At 40.6% G+C, this 20,276-nt stretch overlaps 1 protein-coding gene across 3 annotated transcripts; it reads left to right on the top strand.

Moving 5' to 3' along the window:
- Positions 1-1,144: 1,144 nt before the first annotated feature.
- On the top strand, positions 1,145-19,218 carry LOC124238215 (OX-2 membrane glycoprotein-like). Of its 3 annotated transcripts, XM_046658903.1 has the most exons (7): positions 1,181-1,227; positions 4,034-4,080; positions 4,487-4,568; positions 7,504-7,824; positions 9,915-10,187; positions 12,192-12,299; positions 17,356-19,218. In XM_046658903.1, the coding sequence occupies exons 3-7, from the start codon at positions 4,547-4,549 to the stop codon at positions 17,361-17,363; spliced, it is 732 nt and encodes a 243-aa protein (XP_046514859.1). In that variant the 5' UTR covers positions 1,181-1,227; positions 4,034-4,080; positions 4,487-4,546; the 3' UTR covers positions 17,364-19,218. The 3 variants fall into 3 exon arrangements, with proteins under 3 accessions (XP_046514860.1, XP_046514858.1, XP_046514859.1); XM_046658904.1 differs by lacking the exon at positions 4,487-4,568 and having other exon boundaries at positions 1,145-1,227; XM_046658902.1 differs by lacking the exon at positions 4,034-4,080 and having other exon boundaries at positions 1,173-1,227.
- Positions 19,219-20,276: the final 1,058 nt, after the last annotated feature.

Consider the following 20,276-nt stretch of genomic DNA (forward strand, 5'->3'; position numbering starts at 1 on the left):
TGGCAATGGATGTAGCTCAGGGTGCATCTTACACACACACGCACACACACACACGAAGTGTATGTTTTTTATTTTAACTATACCTGTGTAGCAATATTTATAAAAGGCAAAGTGGAATTCAAAGATATTCTTAACACTGCAAATTAACTCATCACCTTGTATCCAGCAGTGCATTGTGACATTTAATGTCCCTTTGATTCTTTTTCTTTTGTGTCTCTCTCTTTTCATCGTGAAGCTTTTAGAATTTCCACTTCGATTTTCTTAAGTTGATCTTAATTTCACTATGGGATGTCTGTAAGTTGGCTTTCTCTCATGTATCCTGCTTGGCCCTCCCTGAGTCTTTGAGTCCTTTCAATATGTGTATTTCATATTTCTGTTTTTCTGGAAAAAATTCAGTCATGATTTTATTATTTACAGTCCTTGGGTTTACAGCCCCATGGATGCATAGGTAAACGCTCTGTCCCCACAGCTTGTCAGAGGGTAGTGGTAGGAAAACAGAAAAAGCTTCAGGAGAGGAGCATTTCATTTACCTTTTTTTTTTCTTTTTAAGAGCCAAGAACCCTGGAACTTGTTAAAATAAGAAGAATCCTCATCATCAACGCAAGCGAAGGAAATTCCTCACAGTAAAGAAAAAAAAGGTCACATCATGAAAGGACGGATCATTGACTGCTTGAATATAATTTGTTTCTGGATAAAAACATGTGTGCATTTGTTTTTCAAAGTGTCTATTGATTAAATTCAGCCTCAAAACAGTTTTCATTTTCATAGGTGACGTTTAGGGGAACAACAGCATTTCTCAAAAATCTTAATTTCCTTGCGTGCCCGCTCAAAAGCGCAGGTTACCATTCCCCCAGCCCTAATGTATTGACGTCTCCCTACCTCCCCGGTTTCTGATCTCTTTCGGCCCTTGCAAAATGAAATGGAATAAGTGGTTTTTTTCACTTTCTCAGTTTCTCCAAATTGCCACCTCAGAAAAAGGGAAAACGTTTTAAAGATACGAAACACAGCGTAATGGCATTTAGACTAAATCGGAAAGTCCGCCTGGTCTTCTTTGCCCCGTGTTGGTGGATAGAATTTGAGGGGGAGGAGAGATCCGGGATGAGGGGGCGGCCCTGTTTGTAAAGCTACGCCTCATCGGCCGCCCAGCTCAGAGAGGCTTGAGATCCCCCGGGCTTCCCAGCTGAACCCAGGCCGCCCGCGTGGCTCGCAGCGAGAATGGAGAGACTGGTGAGCGGGGTCGGGCATGGGAAGGAGACGCAGGGTGGGCGATGTCGCGCCAGGGGCCCCGGGGCGGCGGGGGGAGCGCGCCTGGCTGCCTCTCGCCGGGGTCGGTTGGCAGCTGGGGTCTGCAAGCGCTTTCCTCTCAACGCTTAATCTTGCTGAGAAGCCGATTTTGCCTTCCAAAGGGTGGCGCGCAGGCCGTTCCTGGCGTCCTGGTTCTCCGTCTCAGTCCGCTGGTGAAAGGATGCTGCCAGCCTAGGTCTCAGAAGATGCTTCTTCCGATCATTGTCAACCTCGGAGGGGAACTGGGCGGGGAGGGGCGCTCACTGCCTTCAGCGCATCCTAGTTTAAACCCAGGAAGGGGGGGCCGGGTGCTGTGTTGACTCTGTCGGCATCAAAAGCTAGGGTGGGGTTGCCGAATTTGGGCCTCGCTCTCTCCAAGAGAGCTCGCTCCCTCCTTGATGCTCCGGCCTCTTTCTCCATCCTCTGGGCCTTTGCCTTGGGAAGCCATAAAGGATCAGATAAATGAGGGTTAAAACCCAGGGTATCCGAGACAGACATTTTGTTTATTCAGGATCTATTTACACGACACGAAATGAAGGGGAGGGTTTTCATTGACGTTGGTATAATTTTTAAAAAAACAAAAATTAAAATCCAAATACAAGTAATGCCTCACGGGAATTTTTTTCATGTATAATGTATTGGCAAGACCACACAGCCAGTTATTTCAATATCTTTCATAACAAAGGACAATAGTGGCCTGTAACCTAGTGTTTACCGCGTGCCAGATGCTCTTAATCTTTACAACTGTGCTTCAAAGGAGGAATACCCGATTTTACTAATAAATAAACAGGCAGAGAGGTTAATTTTTCCAAGTCCATGTGACTACATGTGATGGGATCAGGATTTGGACCTAGAAACTTTGGGGAAAGAGGTATGTACTGGGGCTGTGTAGCTCCCAGGTGGGCAGCTATCAGGTAAGAGTAAGCCTCTGTGAACCCTGGCTCTCTTGGCAAGGCTATAAGTGGCCTACTCCATTCGCATTGTTGTACTCTGCATATAGGATTTGATTAATGATGAATTTTTTTACCTACCTAGCACGTACTAGCATTTACTGTATCTTAAGCGCTGTAGTAAGTGCTTTAAATGCTTAGTTCTCATAGTAACCCAATGAGGTAACGGCAACATTCATTTAGTGCTTATTTGTATCAGTCACTATTCTAGAAGCTGTACATATGCTACCTCATTTAGTCTTTTTAACAGACAGGTTGGTATTACTATTTTTCCTGCATCTTAGAGAGGTAAAATCATTTATCCTCGCTCACACATCTAGTATCTGTGCTAGCCCAAACTCAAGTCAGCCAGAGTAAATATGTATATATTTAATAACAAGGCTTTCCTTCTGTTCCCTTTGCCTCAATCACTGTTTTTGTTCCTTAAATATTGCGGGCCTCTGTTCACGCATTTTATGTTTTGCTATGTGTCTGCTCTCTTTCTTGTCCTAAAGCAGATTGTCACTATGAGAGCCGATCCATTCTGTATTCCTCATTATAGCCTTTGCTAGAGCTTGGATTTTTCATGTGACGGAGAGGCATGTTGGTTTAAAGAAAACTGATGTGGAATTAGAATGGCAAAGAAGACTTTTTAGTTCCAGAAGCCAAAGTTTTGAAATAACAAGAGCCTAAGCATTTGAGTTTTAAAAGCCTAAATGCTGAAAGACCAAGCCATATGTTCACCCCAGAAAGAGTTGACAGGAAGAGCGCAGGGTGATGGAGGAACCAGCTTTTCTGACCCCAAGGGAAATAAGTATTTTCTAGGCTGAGAGAGCCAGGAGGGATGATGAATGTCTGTGCTCAGACACCAGTTGTGTCCTGAAAAGGAGGCCCCCTGTACCAGGCCCCCAAGAGTGGGGAGTTCAGGAGGTTAGTAAATAGAAGTCACAGGTAGGTGTTACAATCTGAGAACAGAAAGCACCTGTGCCTTACTTTCCCAGGGGTACCTGTGAGAAGAGGCCAGCCTACCCATCATAGCAAGGGAACAGTAAGACAGAGATGAATTGATACGTGGGAGTCTAGACAGAGAGCCATGTAGAACTTTCATTTGCCCAGCGCAGGGAGAATCAAGGAGCACGGAATCAGGAGAATTGAAAGAACACTGTAAGCTCAAGCTTTCACTGCACAAACCGATGACCACGATGACCTGAAGGGAACACAGCTGTCTTAAGGAATGCCGGCATGGATAGATGGTTGTAACCAAGGATAACAGTTGTCCCACCGCTAGGCAGTATGTAAGCCCCCGGGGAAGTAGATGCAGTGCCAGAGATTGGGGCAATCATGAAGAGTTAGTGGGCTGAACTGACAGATTCTGCGACATTGACTGAAATGAAGTCTCTACCTGTAGTTGAAATGGCAACATGAAATACAAGTAAAGTTCAAAATATGAAGATCAGTTAAGGAAAAATACTAGAGAAACCTTTCTTACACACCTCTATTATAGAAAAATATAGAAATAAAGAAAAAATATAAGGAAAAGCTACATTTCTTGCCTGTACCCCTTACAATGAACACACACACATAGATTAAGTCAGTGGATCGTGGGGCTACTGTAGAGAGAAGGTAATCTGGCTACATTCCACCCTTCCATTTTATAGTAAAGTGGTACCCAGAATAACATTCCTTTAAGTACCACTGTGATTTGTAGAACGGCCAAGGATTTCTGCCCAGATGTATGAAAATAAAGCAATGAAGGAAAAAGTAAAGCCGCTACTGCTTTTTAAAGGGTATAATTTATGTAAAATTTGCAAATTTTACAGAAAAATCAACCTCAGCAAGCTTCAAGGCAGTCACATGTTTCTGAAAAGTGAGTACTCCTGAGTTGTGTTTTTGATATTAACAGGTGTGGAATATTTTGGAAATGGATGCTCTCTACCACTTGTAGTCTCTCGTTTTTCTGTGTCTGTTTATTTGCTTTCCCCAGAGATCTCTGAGACCTTGGTCTTAACCATGGTGGCTTCAGGAGCAGGGCCTCAAATTGCTAAGGATTGCCGTGGTGAAGGAGCCACCCTGCTGTTGTTCTCTTCCCGGATCCTAAGCACACTCTGTTATTACTTTCATTTATAGTCTCTGTTTCTGCTTACACAAAACCAGAATTTTCTGGTGGTTAATGCTTTAGCTGCAGCAATGCCTGAAATAACATTTAGATTGAAGCTTCCTTTGTTTTGTCCACACCCAAACACCCATTTCTGAACTTTGCTTTCTGTCTTCAGGTGTTCAGGAGGTCCTTCTGTCATCTGTCTACCTACAGACTGGTTTGGTTCTTGGCAGCAATGATGCTATGCAGGGCACAAGGTAAAAGATACTCAGTTCCCCTGCTTGGAGTCCAGGGAAAACAGTTCCTGGAGTGGAGACCTCTGGCCACTGTTGCTTGCGCTGTGTTAGTGCATTTATCTGATGAATTATTTAAATATGTAATTCGCTTGAAGGAGTGCGACTGGTTCTTTCTGCTTTCCACATTTTTTTGTTTTCAAAGTGGAAGAAGAGTGACGTTTAGAAACTGTTTTGGTAGACAAAACCAGACATGAAAAAATTCTTTGGAAATTAACATATCATTTTTCACCTCTCAAATTGAATAACTTTTAAAATAATAATTCCTTATGCTTGTAAAGATATGGGAATGCTTGGGGGAGGAAGAATGAATACAGCCTTTTTGGGAAAGTAATCTGGCAGTAAGCCTTAAAATAGGGTGTCCTCCTCTTTTACAGGAAAGTGTAGAAAATAATGAAATATAGAGGTCTCATAGGTTCATAAAGTCTATTATATAAAGCATGTACCTGTGCTGTCCACTTATCTGTTGAATTTCCCCGTTGTGCCAAACTTTTCTCCTCTGTTCCATGGGAGGCCACCCCTCACTTGGCTGCCAGACTTCTGTCACCTTCTCTGTGCTGTTGGTCTGCATCAGCCCTCACAGGGCAGGTTTCGCATCATCTACAATCCAGGATTTACCGACTGACTGGAACAATCTAAGTGGAATTCCATAGAAGCAGCAAAGAATTGTAAACCTTCCCCTAAATTATTTCTTCCATAGTCAAAGAGATCAATCACCCGAGAAGTTAAAACTCCAGCTTTGATCTCTTTTTGACCCTCCATTCTAAAAGCAGCAATTCCTTCCACTCTCTGCTCTGAATAATCTCAACACACTTTTAGGGAACCCCACTCCTCACAACAGGTATTGCCCCCAGAACTTTTCACATCCACCCAGAGCACAGCTCGCTGAGACTGGACTCGGGCAAAGCTCCGGCGTTCCACTTTACATTTGTTGCTCTGCCCATCTTTTCATCCCCTGATGATGTTGAGGGGTTGCTGAGAGGAAATATTCATGCTGCTGTCTTTTTTTCTAATCACACAGCCAACATTTTATCTATGTTATCAGTCTTTAAAAGAGCAGATTTGATGTTTTCTATTGTCTGCATCTGTGTATTATTTCATTAATTTGTGCTTTTGTCTTTGTTAATTCAGTCCTTTTATTTTTGAGGGGCGGTGGGATGTTTGGGTATATGTGTGTATTCATTTTTAATCTCTCTTCTTTCCTAATAAGTCAAGTTAAGATTAAATATTTCCCTCTGAGAACTACTTTACCAATTTCTACAGATTTTAATGTATTATATTTTCATTGTCATTCATGGTAATTTATAATTCTTACTATGATTTCTGGTGTAATCAGAGTTAAAAGAAGTATGTAAACTTCTAATTTTAACTTTGTGGATGATGTTCAAGGTCTTAGGGTAGCAGCTTTTTATGTATCCCATCTCAAGTTCAATTTTGGGGAAATCGAAAAGATTTCTACATGTTATTTGAAAAGATTTTATGTGCTTTTTTGGGAAAAAATTTAGAAATACATACTTATATACACACCCACACGTAATTTATATATATTTGTTTTTCAATCTTCTGTATCTTTGTATTTGACCTTTTCCCTTTACTTATTTTTTTAATATGTTGGAAGCGAAAATTCTGAAGGAACTATGGAAAACTCTCCTATAACGATTGTGGATTTATAAGTTTTCTTTGTAGTTCTATTAACTTTTTATATATTTTGGAGTTATGTTGTTAGATGCGTGAAGGTTCATGATTGATATGTCTTGCTTTAGATTGCTCCTTTTATCATTTTGAAAAATACCTTTTTGTCCCTCACAGTATTTTTGTCTTCCATTCTCCCTTTTCTTTCCATTTGAAAGTCTTATTGGGCTGATATTGAAGCATTCCAGCTCTTTGAATTTTTCTTTAGTGCCTTCCATATCCCTTTGTGCTTCATTCTGGAAAAATTCTGTGACTTGGTCTTCCTACTTACTGATTTACTCTTCAGTGACCCCCATTCTGCTAAGCCAGCCCATCTGTTCCAATTTCTACTATTTATAATGCTGGCTTCTTTTTATGCTTACGATATCACATTTATTGATGTCAAAGTGTTTCTTGATTTATGATTCTTCATTCATTTGGTATGAGTTCTTGAATTTGTAGTTTGTTATTCCTCTTTCATTGTGTTAGCTTTCTCAAATGTTGGCTATTTGTTATTATATTGAGATTTCCCATTGAATCACCTGTCCTATCAATATGAGTAGCCAGCATTTGAGGGGGAAGAAGATTTTGCCATGCCTTATATTCTGCACTGCATTCAGTAAAAATTGGAGGGAATGTGTAGGTTGTCACTTGGTTGTCACAGCTCTCTGGTACTATCTGCCTCCTGAACATTGTCATGTATGTCTCTCTGCCTTATATTCCTCTATTCACCACTGCCTCCTAGAGGCAGACGCTGCTCCTGCTGTCCCTTCCCTCACAGAGTGTGTGTGGAATGTTTAGGGCTGCTCCATCTTCTTCATAAACTAATCACTCTGCCTATTGCCCATCGGCCCTTTCCTGCTCCTGGCTTCCACCTCTCCGGGCATGAACACACCTGGTGATGCTTCTGTCCTTCCTGGCAGTTTTCATCTTCAACCTCGTTCCACCTGCTTTCCAGCTTACAGGGATTGGTTACGCAATTTCTGGTCACTGAGAGTTTGCTGTCTTGTTTTCCTACTCTGCTACCCATAAAGATTGAATAAACATATTTGAACTTACATTTCTCTAGTGACATCAGGAATGTTGATAGATGTTTTCTTCTTTTCATTTTCCCCTATCTCTTCTATATTTAACTTTGAACATGCATGTTGTAAAGCAGAAAAATGTGTATTTGTGTATGAATTCAATTTTAAAATATAAATGTTCTTTCATGATTCCATGATGAAAGTGGTGACCCAAGATGAAAGAGTGCTGCTGAACACACCTGCTTCCTTAAAATGCTCCCTGCAAACTTCCCAGGAAGTCTTGATTGTGACATGGCAGAAAATCAAGCCTACGATCCCAGAAAACATGATCACCTTCAGCAGGGACCACGGGGTTGTGGTCCAGCCTGCTTATAAAGACAAGATAAACATCACTCAGCTAGGACTCCAGAACTCAACCATTACCTTCTGGAATACCACCCTGGAGGATGAGGGGTGTTACAATTGCCTCTTCAATACCTTTGGTTCCGGGAAGATCTCAGGAGTAGCCTGCCTTACCCTCTCTGGTGAGAGTCTCTGAGAATACATTGTCTCTGGCTAGAAATGTTATTTTCAAGAATGTTTAATAGTGGTAGTGCCTAGTCCTTCAGGATTCTAGCCCCAGAAAGATTCATGAGTAGACACTTAGCCTTTCATGTCTACTCTAACTGTGGAGAGTTTATGGAGCTACACTGAGTCTCTGCCTGGAGTTATTGTTACTCTGAGGAATCCTGCACAAGAGTAAATTAAGGACCATGGTGAGGACAGCTTCTCCGTAAGCAGTGGTATGATTTAGATCTGGCTTTGCCATTACTGATCATGTGACCCTAGAAGAGTCCTGTCCACTCTCTGCCCCAGGGTTTATTTATCTGCACAATAAGTGTGAAATAGGTCATCTCTAAGGTCTCTAACAGCTTTAATATTTTTGGGTCTAAGGACAGAGCCAGACACTTCATTGACGAGATCCCTTTCCTCTCAGCTGACGTGTAGCTGAGATCGAGAATTGAGAAGTGGGAATAAGGGGTAACTTTGGAGCATGGCACACTTGGTGATAGTTTTAGAAGGGAAAAGACAAACTTAGACAGGGTTATTAGGAATGTTAAAGTGAGAGTTTGAGCACGCCAAGCATATTGGATGTGGGCTAGGAAGAGGCTCAGTAGTTAAGGATGCAGTTAAGCACCAAATACCAACAAGTTTCTTTCACTTGTTTTGCCTAAATTGAGTCATCTCTGCAGGACCTTACGTCAGGCTTTCTTCCTGATTTCTGTTTCATTGTCTCTGAATCTCTGTCTCCCTGTCTTTCTCTCTCCCCTCCCCCAATCCTCCTTCCTTTCCTCCTACTTTCCCTCCTCCCATCCTTCCTTCCTTTGTCCTATCTCATTTTTCTTCTTCTTTCTTCTTGTGTCACATTTTTCCCATTTCTGTTCCTTTTTCTTTTCTTTCTCTTTTTCGCTCATCTTTCTTTTCCTCCTCCTTTACTCATAACCTTTTGTATTATTTTTCACCTGAAAACCAGACTACTCTGAGTCTTCTAGCTAGTAATCCTGTTCCTTTCCACACTGACTCTTTCCAGCCACACCTTATAGCTTTCATCTAAGCCGTTCTTTGATACACCCGAGAACACTGCCGCCCAGTCTGGCCACGTCAACCGTATTCATCCTCCTTCACTTTTGTCTCTCTTCCTCTAGTGCTCTTTGACGCTAGTAATCTGGGCACTGTGAACACAGCCACAGTCCTGTAGCCGCGTTTCCTCCAGCCCACTGCCACCCCTCACCTCTCGAACCTCTAAGCACAGACCAGGCTTTCATTTAGCCTTGCCCTTTGATTATCTTCTGGGCTCCAAAGTCAAACACAAAAGAAGAGTCTGTATTTGCTCAGCAGAGATAAACTGCATATTTCAATGAAAATGAACTCATTAGTCAAGGGACTTTTCAAAAGGAACAGGGTACAGCTGTCCTAAGAATAATGTCCTTTTCTCATAAGCTAGTTATGTTCTTTTAACTCAATCAGGTGATCTCCAAGGTCTTCCCAACTGTCATTCTGTGATTTTCTGGTTATTGGCTGTGAATTTGTAATTTACATTTTGTGTAGATATTCCAAACAGGGACTTTTCTCACTCTCCTCCGTGCATCTCATTCACTGGTCCTAAGCAGAAAAAGGAGCTCTAAACAGCAGCCTGTCTGCAGGCTCTCTGTTCTGAAACTGCCTTGTTGCTTCTGAGAAGTGCAGGCTACTTACTTATGTGGAGGTGCTGATTGGTGGTTATTGTCAAACTATTTGAGAGGGATACCCAGAAGAAGGTGGAGATATGTATTGCACATGGAAATAGAGAGCAGAATAATTAGGCCCTGGACTGTTTGGGATAAAACATACCCTCTGTCCATCCAGCTAATTCTCCTAGAGACAAACTACAGAGAGCATCTTTGTAGTCACAGGGTTGTACCAGGCCAGTCTCCATCCTGCCAGTCAGAGACTTAGACGCAGGGAGAACTGAGAAGGTCCCAGTTTGGATTGGATGTGCCTCCTTGTCTTTCTAGCCCCCGCTGTCTTTCTATAAAAATCTTTCCCTCATACCAGGTGCTTAACTGATGGCAGACTATCATTTTTTTTGTCCCAGTACAGCCCACAGTATTCCTTCACTATAAATTCTTTGACGACCACCTAAATATCACTTGCTCTGCCAATGCCCGCCCACCCCCTCAGATCTTCTGGAAGATCTCTGGGTCGGAGATTGAGAACAGTAGTGAGGTTCTCTCACACTCCAATGGGACCACGTCTGTGACCAGCGTCCTCCAGGTCAAAGACCCCAAGAGTCAGTTGGGGAAGGAGGTGATCTGCCAAGTGTGGCACCTGGGGAATGTGACCAACCTCAGGGAAACTGTGAGCAAAGGTAAGAGAAGGTGGGCAAAGTGGGCTGTGGTTACATTGTGTACACTGACATGGAAGGTGGGCAATGCTTTGCAGACCCTCTCGGCCTCTTAGCAAAGGAGCTAATAAGGGAGAAAGCAGATTAAGTAGGGAAAGAAAAACAGAGTTGAGGGAGCCAATAAAGCCGATTTCACTTTGGTAAATGCGGCACGTTCCCCACATGCCAAGTGCTTTTGCTGAGATCTGTCCATTCATTTAATCTTCCACGCTGCTGACGTTCACTGAGTGTCTTTTGTGTGCCAGGCTTTGCGACAGTTGACATGTGACAGTGAGCCAGACTCAGTCCTGCACTCAGAGAGCTTCTAGTCTACTAGAGAATACGGTGAAGTGGCTAGGCAATTGTAAAACTGTGTGGTCAATGCTTCAGTAAGAAATCCATGGTGCACCATAGGGGGCTCGAGGGTTGGGAGGAGTGGCATCAGCTCAGTCTTGAAGGATCAGGAGGATTTCCTGGGAGAAGCGACATCTATGATGAAACTTTTGCATAATCTACACTGTGGGGAAGGGGCATTAGAGCTTTTAGGAGACGAGCTGAGGTGTTTGTTTTCCTCACCCCTTTTAAGACAAACTTCCTCCTGTTCGAGACCCTTTTTGCTTTCTTGTGTTCCTTTCTAAACTGCTGTCTTTGGACCTCATTGATCCAAGAGGTGAGGGTTGTGAGTAAGAGAAGAGGAGAAAATCAAGGGAGCAGTGGTTTTAGAGATAAGACACTTCAGTGATAACAGCCAGTGTTCTTTCTCTGTGTGCTTTTGAGGCACTAACTCTGGATCAAGCAGTCAGGAATAAGCCTCCTAAAAAGGTGTTACTGCCTTTTTTGGGGGGTGGGGTGTTTTGAATAATTAAACCTGGAAGAGCTTTCCCATGTATTACTCGTTGGTTTATTGGCCTCTAAGGAACATCTCGTGTAGCCATTTCTGGGGTCCCTGAAAAAACAGACTAATCAAAAAGTAGACCTTTAGGTAAATTTGATCAAAAGGTTTGTGGTGTTAGATTTGGACATGTGTGAAGAGAACCTCAGAGTCAGCGAAGGCAATGGGTAAATTTCCCTGAAAAACAAGAACCTGAAAAGGAACAAGTCTTCTTTTCCCAGAATGCCAAAATTGACATATTATTTACAATGTTTACATATCATTTGTATAATACTTGTTCTTTCTGCAAACATTTACTAAAAATCATCCGTGCTTAAAGCATTAAGTCAAGCACTAGGACTATTGAAGTTAGACACATTCCTTCAGGTGCTCAGTCAAATTATGATGTGACAGGTCCCATTCTGGAGCCATGGAGAAGATGCTGGAGACTCCAAGTCAGGGAGCTCTGCCTCTGCCTTTGTGTTAGAAACAGACCGCGAGGAGCTGATATTCAGGCTGAGTAGCGTTTATTGACTATTGGAAAGAGATTTAATAACAAAGTGATAGATTAGAAGAAATACAATAAAAACCTTGAGATAAGTTTTTCCCAGGAGTTGAAATCGTGAGATTCATGACTGTTTCCTTTATATTTCTCTGTATTTCCCTAAACTTTTTCAATAAACATATTACTTTAATGGACAGTATAGCAAAAAATAGGCACTTTGGAGGCAAACAGACCTCTGATCAATCCTTGGCTCTACCACTTACCTCGCTGGTTTGGGGCTTACTTAACTTCTCTGAGCCTCAGCTTTTTTTTTTTTTTAAATCTGTTAGATGATAGTAATAATGCCTAATTCTAGGGGTGTTTTGAGGATTAAATGAGATAACACATTCAAAGTTCTTATTACATAGTAACCACATAAAACATGTTGGTGATTATTATTATCTTAATGTTATTAATATATGAAGTCATGAATATAGACTTCAATATGTGTATCTTTAAGGATAATTTTCATTGAAAGTTCAACTCAAGTGAAAACTGATCACAACTGTTATTGCTTTATCACTTTTTTCCTTAACACCATTGTCTAATGACTTTATTTTTCCCTTCAATATAGGTATTTGGTTTTCAGTTCCACTGTTGTTAAGTATTGTTTCCTTGGTAATTCTACTGGTTTTAATCTCAATCTTATTATACTGGAAACGTCATCGGAACCAAAACCGAGGTGAGTCATCACAGGGAGTACAAAGAAGAAAATAAATGATTTTTTAATAACAATTTGGAGGTCACTTGAAGATATAACTAAGGAGATGGCAAAATGTGTTTGTTTGGTGTTTCTCAAATACACAAATGTTGGTGGTATTTTAAAAGACTTGTGTCATTTTCTGGCAGTTGGACCTTAAACTGGATGTTTCTGCTTTTCATTTGCTAAGACCATTTAAAGGCTAATTATTTTGTAAATTGAGAATGAGGATTGATGAGAGAAAATATGGAAAATGTTTACCTGATCACTATGGAATCATCTGATGGCAAAACCAGAGGAGGGGAGCCAGCCCCATGACCGAGTGGTTAGGTTCGCACACTCCGCTTTGGTGGCCTAGGGTTTCACCTGTTCGGATCCTGGGCACGGACCTAGCACAGCTCATCAAGCCACGCTGAGGTGGTGTCCCAAATAGCAGAACTAGAAGGACCTACAACTAGAATATACAACTGTGTACTGGGGGTCTTTGAGGAGAAGAAGGGAAAAAGAAAACAGAGGAGGGGTCTTGGCACCCACATTGTGTTCTTTCTACCCATTAATGAAAGGGACCATCTCTTCTCTGTTTACATTCCACAGGCTAGCTACTCCATTTAAGAGACTGTGAACTTGTCTGATCTGTACTATTAGTAGTACTTTCTATGTATTATTAAGTACTATTAAGTAGTACTTTCTATGTTATACTCTCACTATGTCTCAAACACCATTGGCAAGATGCAGGTGATCCATACTAACAATAACTGTGTCATGTCATTCTGCTCTGACAGACTATAAATCTCTCTCTATCTCCTACAACATCTATCGTGTTGTATACCAGGTGCTCAATAAACGTTCATTAAAATAATGATGGAATGGATGGATGGATGGATGGATGGTTGGATGAACAGATAGATTTTCAAAGTGATTTTTTTCAGCTCCATTTTTCTTATTGTAAATTCAGTACCTCATAAATGCTGAGTCTAAAACATTGTGAGACATTATAAGACAAGAGACGCTATAAAGATGCTAGAGAGAGAGAATTGAATTTCTTTTGTTTCTGAAGACAATTTATAAAATCTAGTGCAAAGCTGTGGTTTATACTGCATGTGGTGGGAATTTCCTAGGGTGAAGGGGTGAGATGGGAATTTTCCCCATCTCAGATGACTGAAAGATAGGAGAGAAAAAAATGTTGGCTTTGAGCCTTTTTAGATTTCTGTTAAATTCTCACTAAAATGCTACCTTTTTTTCCTTTTCATTTTATGTCTCATAGACTAATATCTTTCATGTTCTAGGTTTTTGGAACCTTAATTTCCCATAAGCCTTATATAAACACCAGATTAATTCTTGTGATTTTTGTAAGAAAGGCAAACTCTTATTACACATAAACATAATCCCATAGAATTTGTTAGCGCTCTGCAGACCGTCAAAGGCAGAAGGCTATTTGAGTCAACTTTGTCCAAACATTTCACTTTTCCACTTAGGAACTGAAGCCCAGAGAGGGAAGCTGACTTCCTTCCTTAGGGTCACACAGCTAGTTAACAGTAGGCTTAGGACTACAACCCTGGTTTTCTGACCTCTGCCAGAATGTTCTAGTCATGATGCTCTGGAGTCCTGTCTTGAAAGGCAGTATTATCTGTTGCATTGATTTTAGTCTGTGCTTGCTGTTACTACCATATTCTTTTGGAAAGCCCAAGCAAAAAAGTGTGAAGTATTCAAATTCATTTTAAAAAGTCCCTCTGGACAAGAATCTTATAAAACAATCTATTCAAGGCCAGGGTAGATTCCGCTAGTAAGGGGCATTTGCAAAGGAAGTGTCATTTGTTCATTAAGTAAATCTTGGATTTTCTGGGAAATATAATTGTTCAATGCCTTATCCAGTTCCTGAAGCAAAGAGAGTCAGCTTGTCTCTGCCCCCAGACCTTTTCTCATTTATGAAATAAACACTCAAACCTGTGCTGAATCTTGTAAGCACTAGAATTGCCATTTACTGATGATGTCTTCATGACATGTGGCCAATTCAGTTAATTATACCTAAGGTTCAGTGGCATATTTTGAGTGACTGGATTTTTTGGCTGATTTCAAAATTTTTAACAGCCAGATCATTTGGTCCCCTATACTTGAATAGCTAGTAAGACCAAGTATTGATTATGCTGGAGACTTAAGTGCTGAAGGCTGAGGAAATACCGGTTTGTTAAGACAAAAGCTCGTTATACAAGAAGTTAGAAGAAGGAAGAAAATAGTGACATTTTTTATTTCTTCAAGTCACAAATTCTGATTGTCAATTTGTGATGAAAGTAAATAATCCTATTACATTTGTTTTCCATCTCTTTTTACCCTTATTTTAAAATTTTTTATTTTTCTCTTTTTCTTGCCATCATCTCCTGAAAACATAAAACTTTTGGGTGGCAGGGAGACATGATCAGTCAAAAAAGGCATGAAGATTCTGACCTGGTGACCTAAGAAATGGGGATGGGAACAGAAATAGGGAAGTAGAGGGGAGCAGCTGAATGCGTGTGTATGTGTGTGTGTGTGTGTGAAGGGGGTGAATTCGTTCTTGAACTTATTAAATATAAGTAGACAAAGATCATCTCGTGGAGCTGCCCAGTAGTTAAGACAAATCTGATAAGTAAGGAAAATCTGTTAAGTCAAGTTCAACTCTTTGTTAGATAATTGACAAAAAAAAAGCTTATTTTAGATCAAAATCACTTCTTCGTTGCCCACAAAAGCATCAGCAAATTTACAGGTTTTGGACAGAGGGGTAATCTCTAATGGCTGATGTTATTTTAATAGAGAAGTTAGACTCCCTTTTCTTTCCCTGTGATTCTGTCTAATGCCAGGGAGTATGATGCTGGTTTTTTCAGCTGTAAAGCTGTGCTCTGCAGGAAGGTATACGAGTCAGAGGCAGTGTCTCTTGGCACCATTCCTGATGGGATCATCAGTTACTTCCCATGAGACTACACCAAGAAGATAATAGGTTAATAGGTTTTCAAAGAGTGTTCTTTCTTCTTTCATGAATCCAGTACTTTGTTACTGAAATAGAAAGTGAGAAAAAAATTAAAATTTCCTAGGGAAATTTTTCACCATTTTATAACAGTTCTTTCTCTTAAAACTCAGTTGATGTCATAAATTTGTCCCTTCCCCATATACTACAATGAGGTTAAAATTAGGGTTGAGAATCATCTTTTGTTTCTCATTGGTCAACTCACCAATGATTATATGCTTCTCAGAAACAAGAACTTCACTTTGGTGCAGATCGTCATAGACAATCACTTAGTTTTTAGGAATCTTTATTTAAGTAGCAGTTTTCTTTTGTTTGGGTGAGTCAAGTCTGAGTTGGAAAACAATAGAAAAGTTAGACAATCATGTGAAATGCATATTCCAAACTTCACTGTTTCTTGGAGTATGTAGCTGTTTCATGTGGAAGTATTTTTTTTCATCCACACTATCTGTATAATTACCTTGATTTCTTTCACTTCATTTCATAATAACCTAACCTATAAATGGGCTCTTTGCGATAACAAAGCCAATGTTAGTAAAACGCTACATCCCAGGTAGGATCATGTCACTTTCTATTTTAAGCTTAAAACTACGTCAAAAATAGCAGAGCTGCTCAATAAACGATTTGTGATGGTGAAATTGGTGATTAGTTGGAAAAACAATACAAAGAATATTCGTTTCCAAAAAAATGAGAATCTTTCCTCTGCTACGTAATTGCCAGATGAAGGCTGGATGAGTGGTAACGCACAACCCCTTCCCCTACCCTCGTGATTCCAAGCGGAAGGAATGTGATGCTTTATATGAGAAAAGCGACCTTTATCGAACTGCCGGGGTCAGAATTGCTGGGAGAAATCTTGCATTACAAGGCTATTTTTCTGCAAAATTTTACCGTTGAATGGGTGCAACTACCACCCACCGTATCCAGATGTCATGACATAATCTGATCACAAGGTCACTAGCTTACACACCCTTCGGCCTGGGCATTCTTGCTTGAGCTGTTCTGTGTCTTTCACCATCCACAGCTGATACTGGAAATGTTGGCAAGAGTAAAACATGTAGAACTTTGCAGGTTCTGGTAAAGAATTGCTTACGATTACACAGAGAGTGAGAGCTGTTGCCAAGATAAAACCTCAGGTCTTTTACTTCACTGTTTAGATGACTTGAAGGGAGGCCCACATCTTCCCAGTTTATGTGGTAGAAAACCAAGAGCTCTTGAAAGGACCTCCATCTGTCTGCTTTGTGGCCATCCCCAATCTGATGTCCAGCAAGCTAGTACCCACAGGAAACAGAGCTCCAGGTTTTAAATAAAATACACATCCGGTGGGCCCCCCTTATCCGCAGTTTCACTTTGTGCCGTGTCAGTTACCTGTGATCGCCCAGGTCCAGAAGCAGATGATCCTCCTTCTGACATATTGTCAGAAGGTCAATAGTAGCCTAATCCTGTGTCACAATGCCTGTGTCATTCACCTCACTTCATCTCATCATGTAGGCCTCGTATTGTCTCGCATCATCACGAGAAGAGTGAGTACAGTAGAGTAAGATATTTTGAGAGATAGACCACATTCAAACGATCACTTTTATTACAGTATATTGCAATAATCTATTTTATTATTAGTTATTGCTGTTAATGTCTTACTGTGCCTAATTTATAAATTAAATTTAATCATAGATCTCCATGTATAGGAAAAAAACAGAATATATATGTTTAGGGTTTGGTACTATCCGCGGTTTCAGACATCCACTGGGGGTTTTGGGTGAGGGGGACTACTGTAGATCATGTGGAAATCTTGGACGTGTTCTTTTACTTCTAGTCTTAGGTGGTTCTGTAAACCATTGTTTCCTAGATTTACCAGTGTCCTTTTTAAGGAGAGTCCCAGTCTCCTCACATTGCACAAGGTCAGGAATGTCTACTTCCTTCTCTTTGCCAGTGAAATCTGCACAAGGAAAGTTCTGTGTTTATTGACCCTTTGTTATTTATCTTCTTAAAATCTGTTGGGATAAAAATTATAGATGTTCAGTGTTAATCTCTTGTCTTCCGTTTATCCAGAGCCCTAGAGGAGTCACATAGAGCCCTGAAAGTTATTTCCTGGTCTACTTGAATCTGAGGAGGAGGAAAGCAGTAGAAAAAGGATCATTCTCCAAGGGACCAAAAGAGCAAAAGAGGTGGGAGTAAAAAAGTCCAAGAATTTCAAGACTTTCTACTGTTGTCTAAGCTACCCAGTGCTTGTGTGAATTCCAAGAAGAAATCCTTTTACCTCTCAAGTCTGTTGTAGGACTTGATTTTGTGAAGCAATGCAGTGTTGTGCTGTTGAAAGAATACCGGACTTTGACTCAGGAGCCACAGCTCAGAGGCTGACTTTGACTCCGACTGGTGACAACCCTATGTTAATTACTTTATCTCAATGAACTTCCATGTCCGAATCCTGAAAGTTAAGGAGTTGGACCAGATCATTTGCCGTTCTGCTCTAAAAACATGTAATTCTGGTAAAAAAAAAAAAAAAAGGAATAAACAAAGGGAAAGAAGTGAAAGAAGAAAGAATATAGAAAGGTTGAGGACCAACGAACTTTTCTGAGACGACCTTTCACCGTTCTGTTGCTGCATCGTCTCTTCTTCCCTTATTGTTCCAGGCCCACGAATCTGTTTCCCCATCACTGGGTATCTAGTCACTACCTGCTACTGCTTTGCTAATAGGTGGTCTTTGTAGAATCCTTGGTTTCACTGATATTCCTCGTGTTACTTCTGTGACATTTACCATAATGAAAATGGGACTGAATTTATTGTGAAATAACATTGGCAACCTTAACTTTACTTACCTGTTTTTGTCGAGAAGAAATATTGTTAGTCTTGGACAGCAGCTCACATTTTTTAAAAAGCATGCATTTCCTGTCCATTTGTCCCGTAATATGACCCAGCCCTGTTTTAGTCGTTCTGACTTCAACCTAATATAAACGTATTATAAAAACAGTTTTTTGGGAGATTCCTGAATAGTAGACAGCTAATTCAGATGCTTCAGCCCTCCTGGCTTCTTTTTCTATGAGGTAACTTGTCACAATAGCAGAGGAAGCATGAATCGGTTTGCAAATCCCTTTGTTCGACATATATTGTTCTAACTCACGGGACAATTTTGAACTCATGTAATCATAAGACCCAATTAGTGGCTTTTTCAGTGTCTTTTGCTTTCTTGTCTTTATCCAGGGAGTATCCTAGAAACTAAAACTTCTGTTGTTTTCACTGTTAAATTGGATATTTATATATTTAGTAAGTTTCATATGTTATTTAATTTTGTGTTATTTTTTATATTTGTATTAAGATACTGAATAATTGAAAGTGTCAACTGTAAATATTTGGTTCCTGACATTCTCTTATGAAATGTGGACATTAATGATGATCCTTGTATTTTCCCTCTGTGTGTGAAACTCTCTCCTCCACTCTATCTCTCACCTGTTAGAAGATGCTGTTGACATTGCTGATTGATCACAAAGTCACAAATCAGATGTCCCTAATCTGGCCAGTGGGAGCTCCTTCTTGTCGGTTCCTGTGTCCTTTTGACACAGTGTCCTTTTGACACAGTGTCCTTTTGACATGCCCCCATCAGTTTTGGAGCACTTCCTTCTTTGTAATATTTCGATTTTGTTTATAGATACCAGCTGTTGCACACTGCTGAGCTCAAAGGGTTTTGAATTTAAGAGGAAATGCCACCCTGCCTTTGGTTTTGCTGTATGTCTGGTATCTCAGCTGCCAGACCAGATACGATAACTTGAAGCAGCAGTTCTCAAACATTTAGGTCTCAGGACCCCTTTGCACACTTAAAAACCTTATCAAGAACCCAAAATAGCTTTCTTGTAAAGTGAATTATGTCTGTTGATATTTACCGTATTTGAAATTAAAACTGATACATTTTAAAAACAAGAATGTACAGGCATGCATTCTCTTAATCATCAGAGTGATGTCAACGTCACACATCATGTAACTTCTGGAAAACTCCACAGCACACTTGTGAAAGAATGAGAGTGAAAAAGGCAAATGATGTATTGGTGTGATTATGGCAAGAATTTTGACTTCGTGGACACCCTGAAATGGTCTCAGGGACAATACTGAAGACTCCCTTCAAGTACGGGCAAAGGAGGAGACCGCTTTAAGGGAGGATTTCATGAGTGTTTCTCAAAGCAGCTCCTTACTAAACAGCTCTCTTCACAGTGCCTGAGCATCCCACACTTCCACCATAATCCTAGCCAGGCCATTATCTTTCGGGGCTTCCTCTGAAAATGCAGAGAGCCCTAGGAATAATCCTTCTTCATCACTAAAAATTCAATGTAAATTGGCTTATTAAGTGGCTTATCAGTTATATTGTAGGATATTGAGAGCCTTGAACTTAGAATAGGTAGGTTTTGATGGAAAAGACTGAGGGTCATAGAGAAGGAAGAGAGGGGGAGGAAGGGGTAACTCAGAGCACGCAGCTGGCTGAGAAGACAGGTCCGCGTGGAGCACCAGTCGTGCCCTGTGACTCTTGCCCTCTCCCTGCTGAGAGGGGTTTACCAACTCCCTCATACTCTCTGAACCTTTCAGTTTAGGGGTGCTTTTTATGAATTTGTGAATTGGAAAAAGGCAGCTTGGGCTTTGCATGGTTAAGCAAGATTGGGAAAGTTGTCAACATTTGAGTCACTTAGAATAGCTCAATCACGTAGTAAAAATTTAGAAAAATTCCAGGGTGGTAGTAAATCTGCTCAGAGACAGGGGAAAGCAAAAAAAAAGGCCTTTTGTGTTTAAATAAAACTAAAAGTGAAGATGAGGATTTAGGGTAGGGAGGGGGTTAGTAATGAATTAATCATAAACCAGGTGACATTTCATAATGCAGATTCAAAGAGTACAAAATCCATATTACAACTAGGGATAGGGTGCAGTTAAAACAGTTTCTCGGATCAGGTTTTTCCTATCTCGTTAAGAAAGAAATTTAACTTCTTTAAAAT

This window comes from Equus quagga, chromosome 4 (genome assembly GCF_021613505.1).
Source record: "Equus quagga isolate Etosha38 chromosome 4, UCLA_HA_Equagga_1.0, whole genome shotgun sequence".
Classification (NCBI taxonomy): Eukaryota; Metazoa; Chordata; class Mammalia; order Perissodactyla; family Equidae; genus Equus; species Equus quagga.

Excerpts from the sequence above, each read along its gene's own strand:
- LOC124238215 (XM_046658902.1), top strand. Across the intron at positions 4,569-7,503 it reads GATGCTATGCAGGGCACAAG|TGGTGACCCAAGATGAAAGA; the intron begins GTAAAAGATACT and ends CCATGATGAAAG. Across the intron at positions 10,188-12,191 it reads CAGGGAAACTGTGAGCAAAG|GTATTTGGTTTTCAGTTCCA; the intron begins GTAAGAGAAGGT and ends CCTTCAATATAG.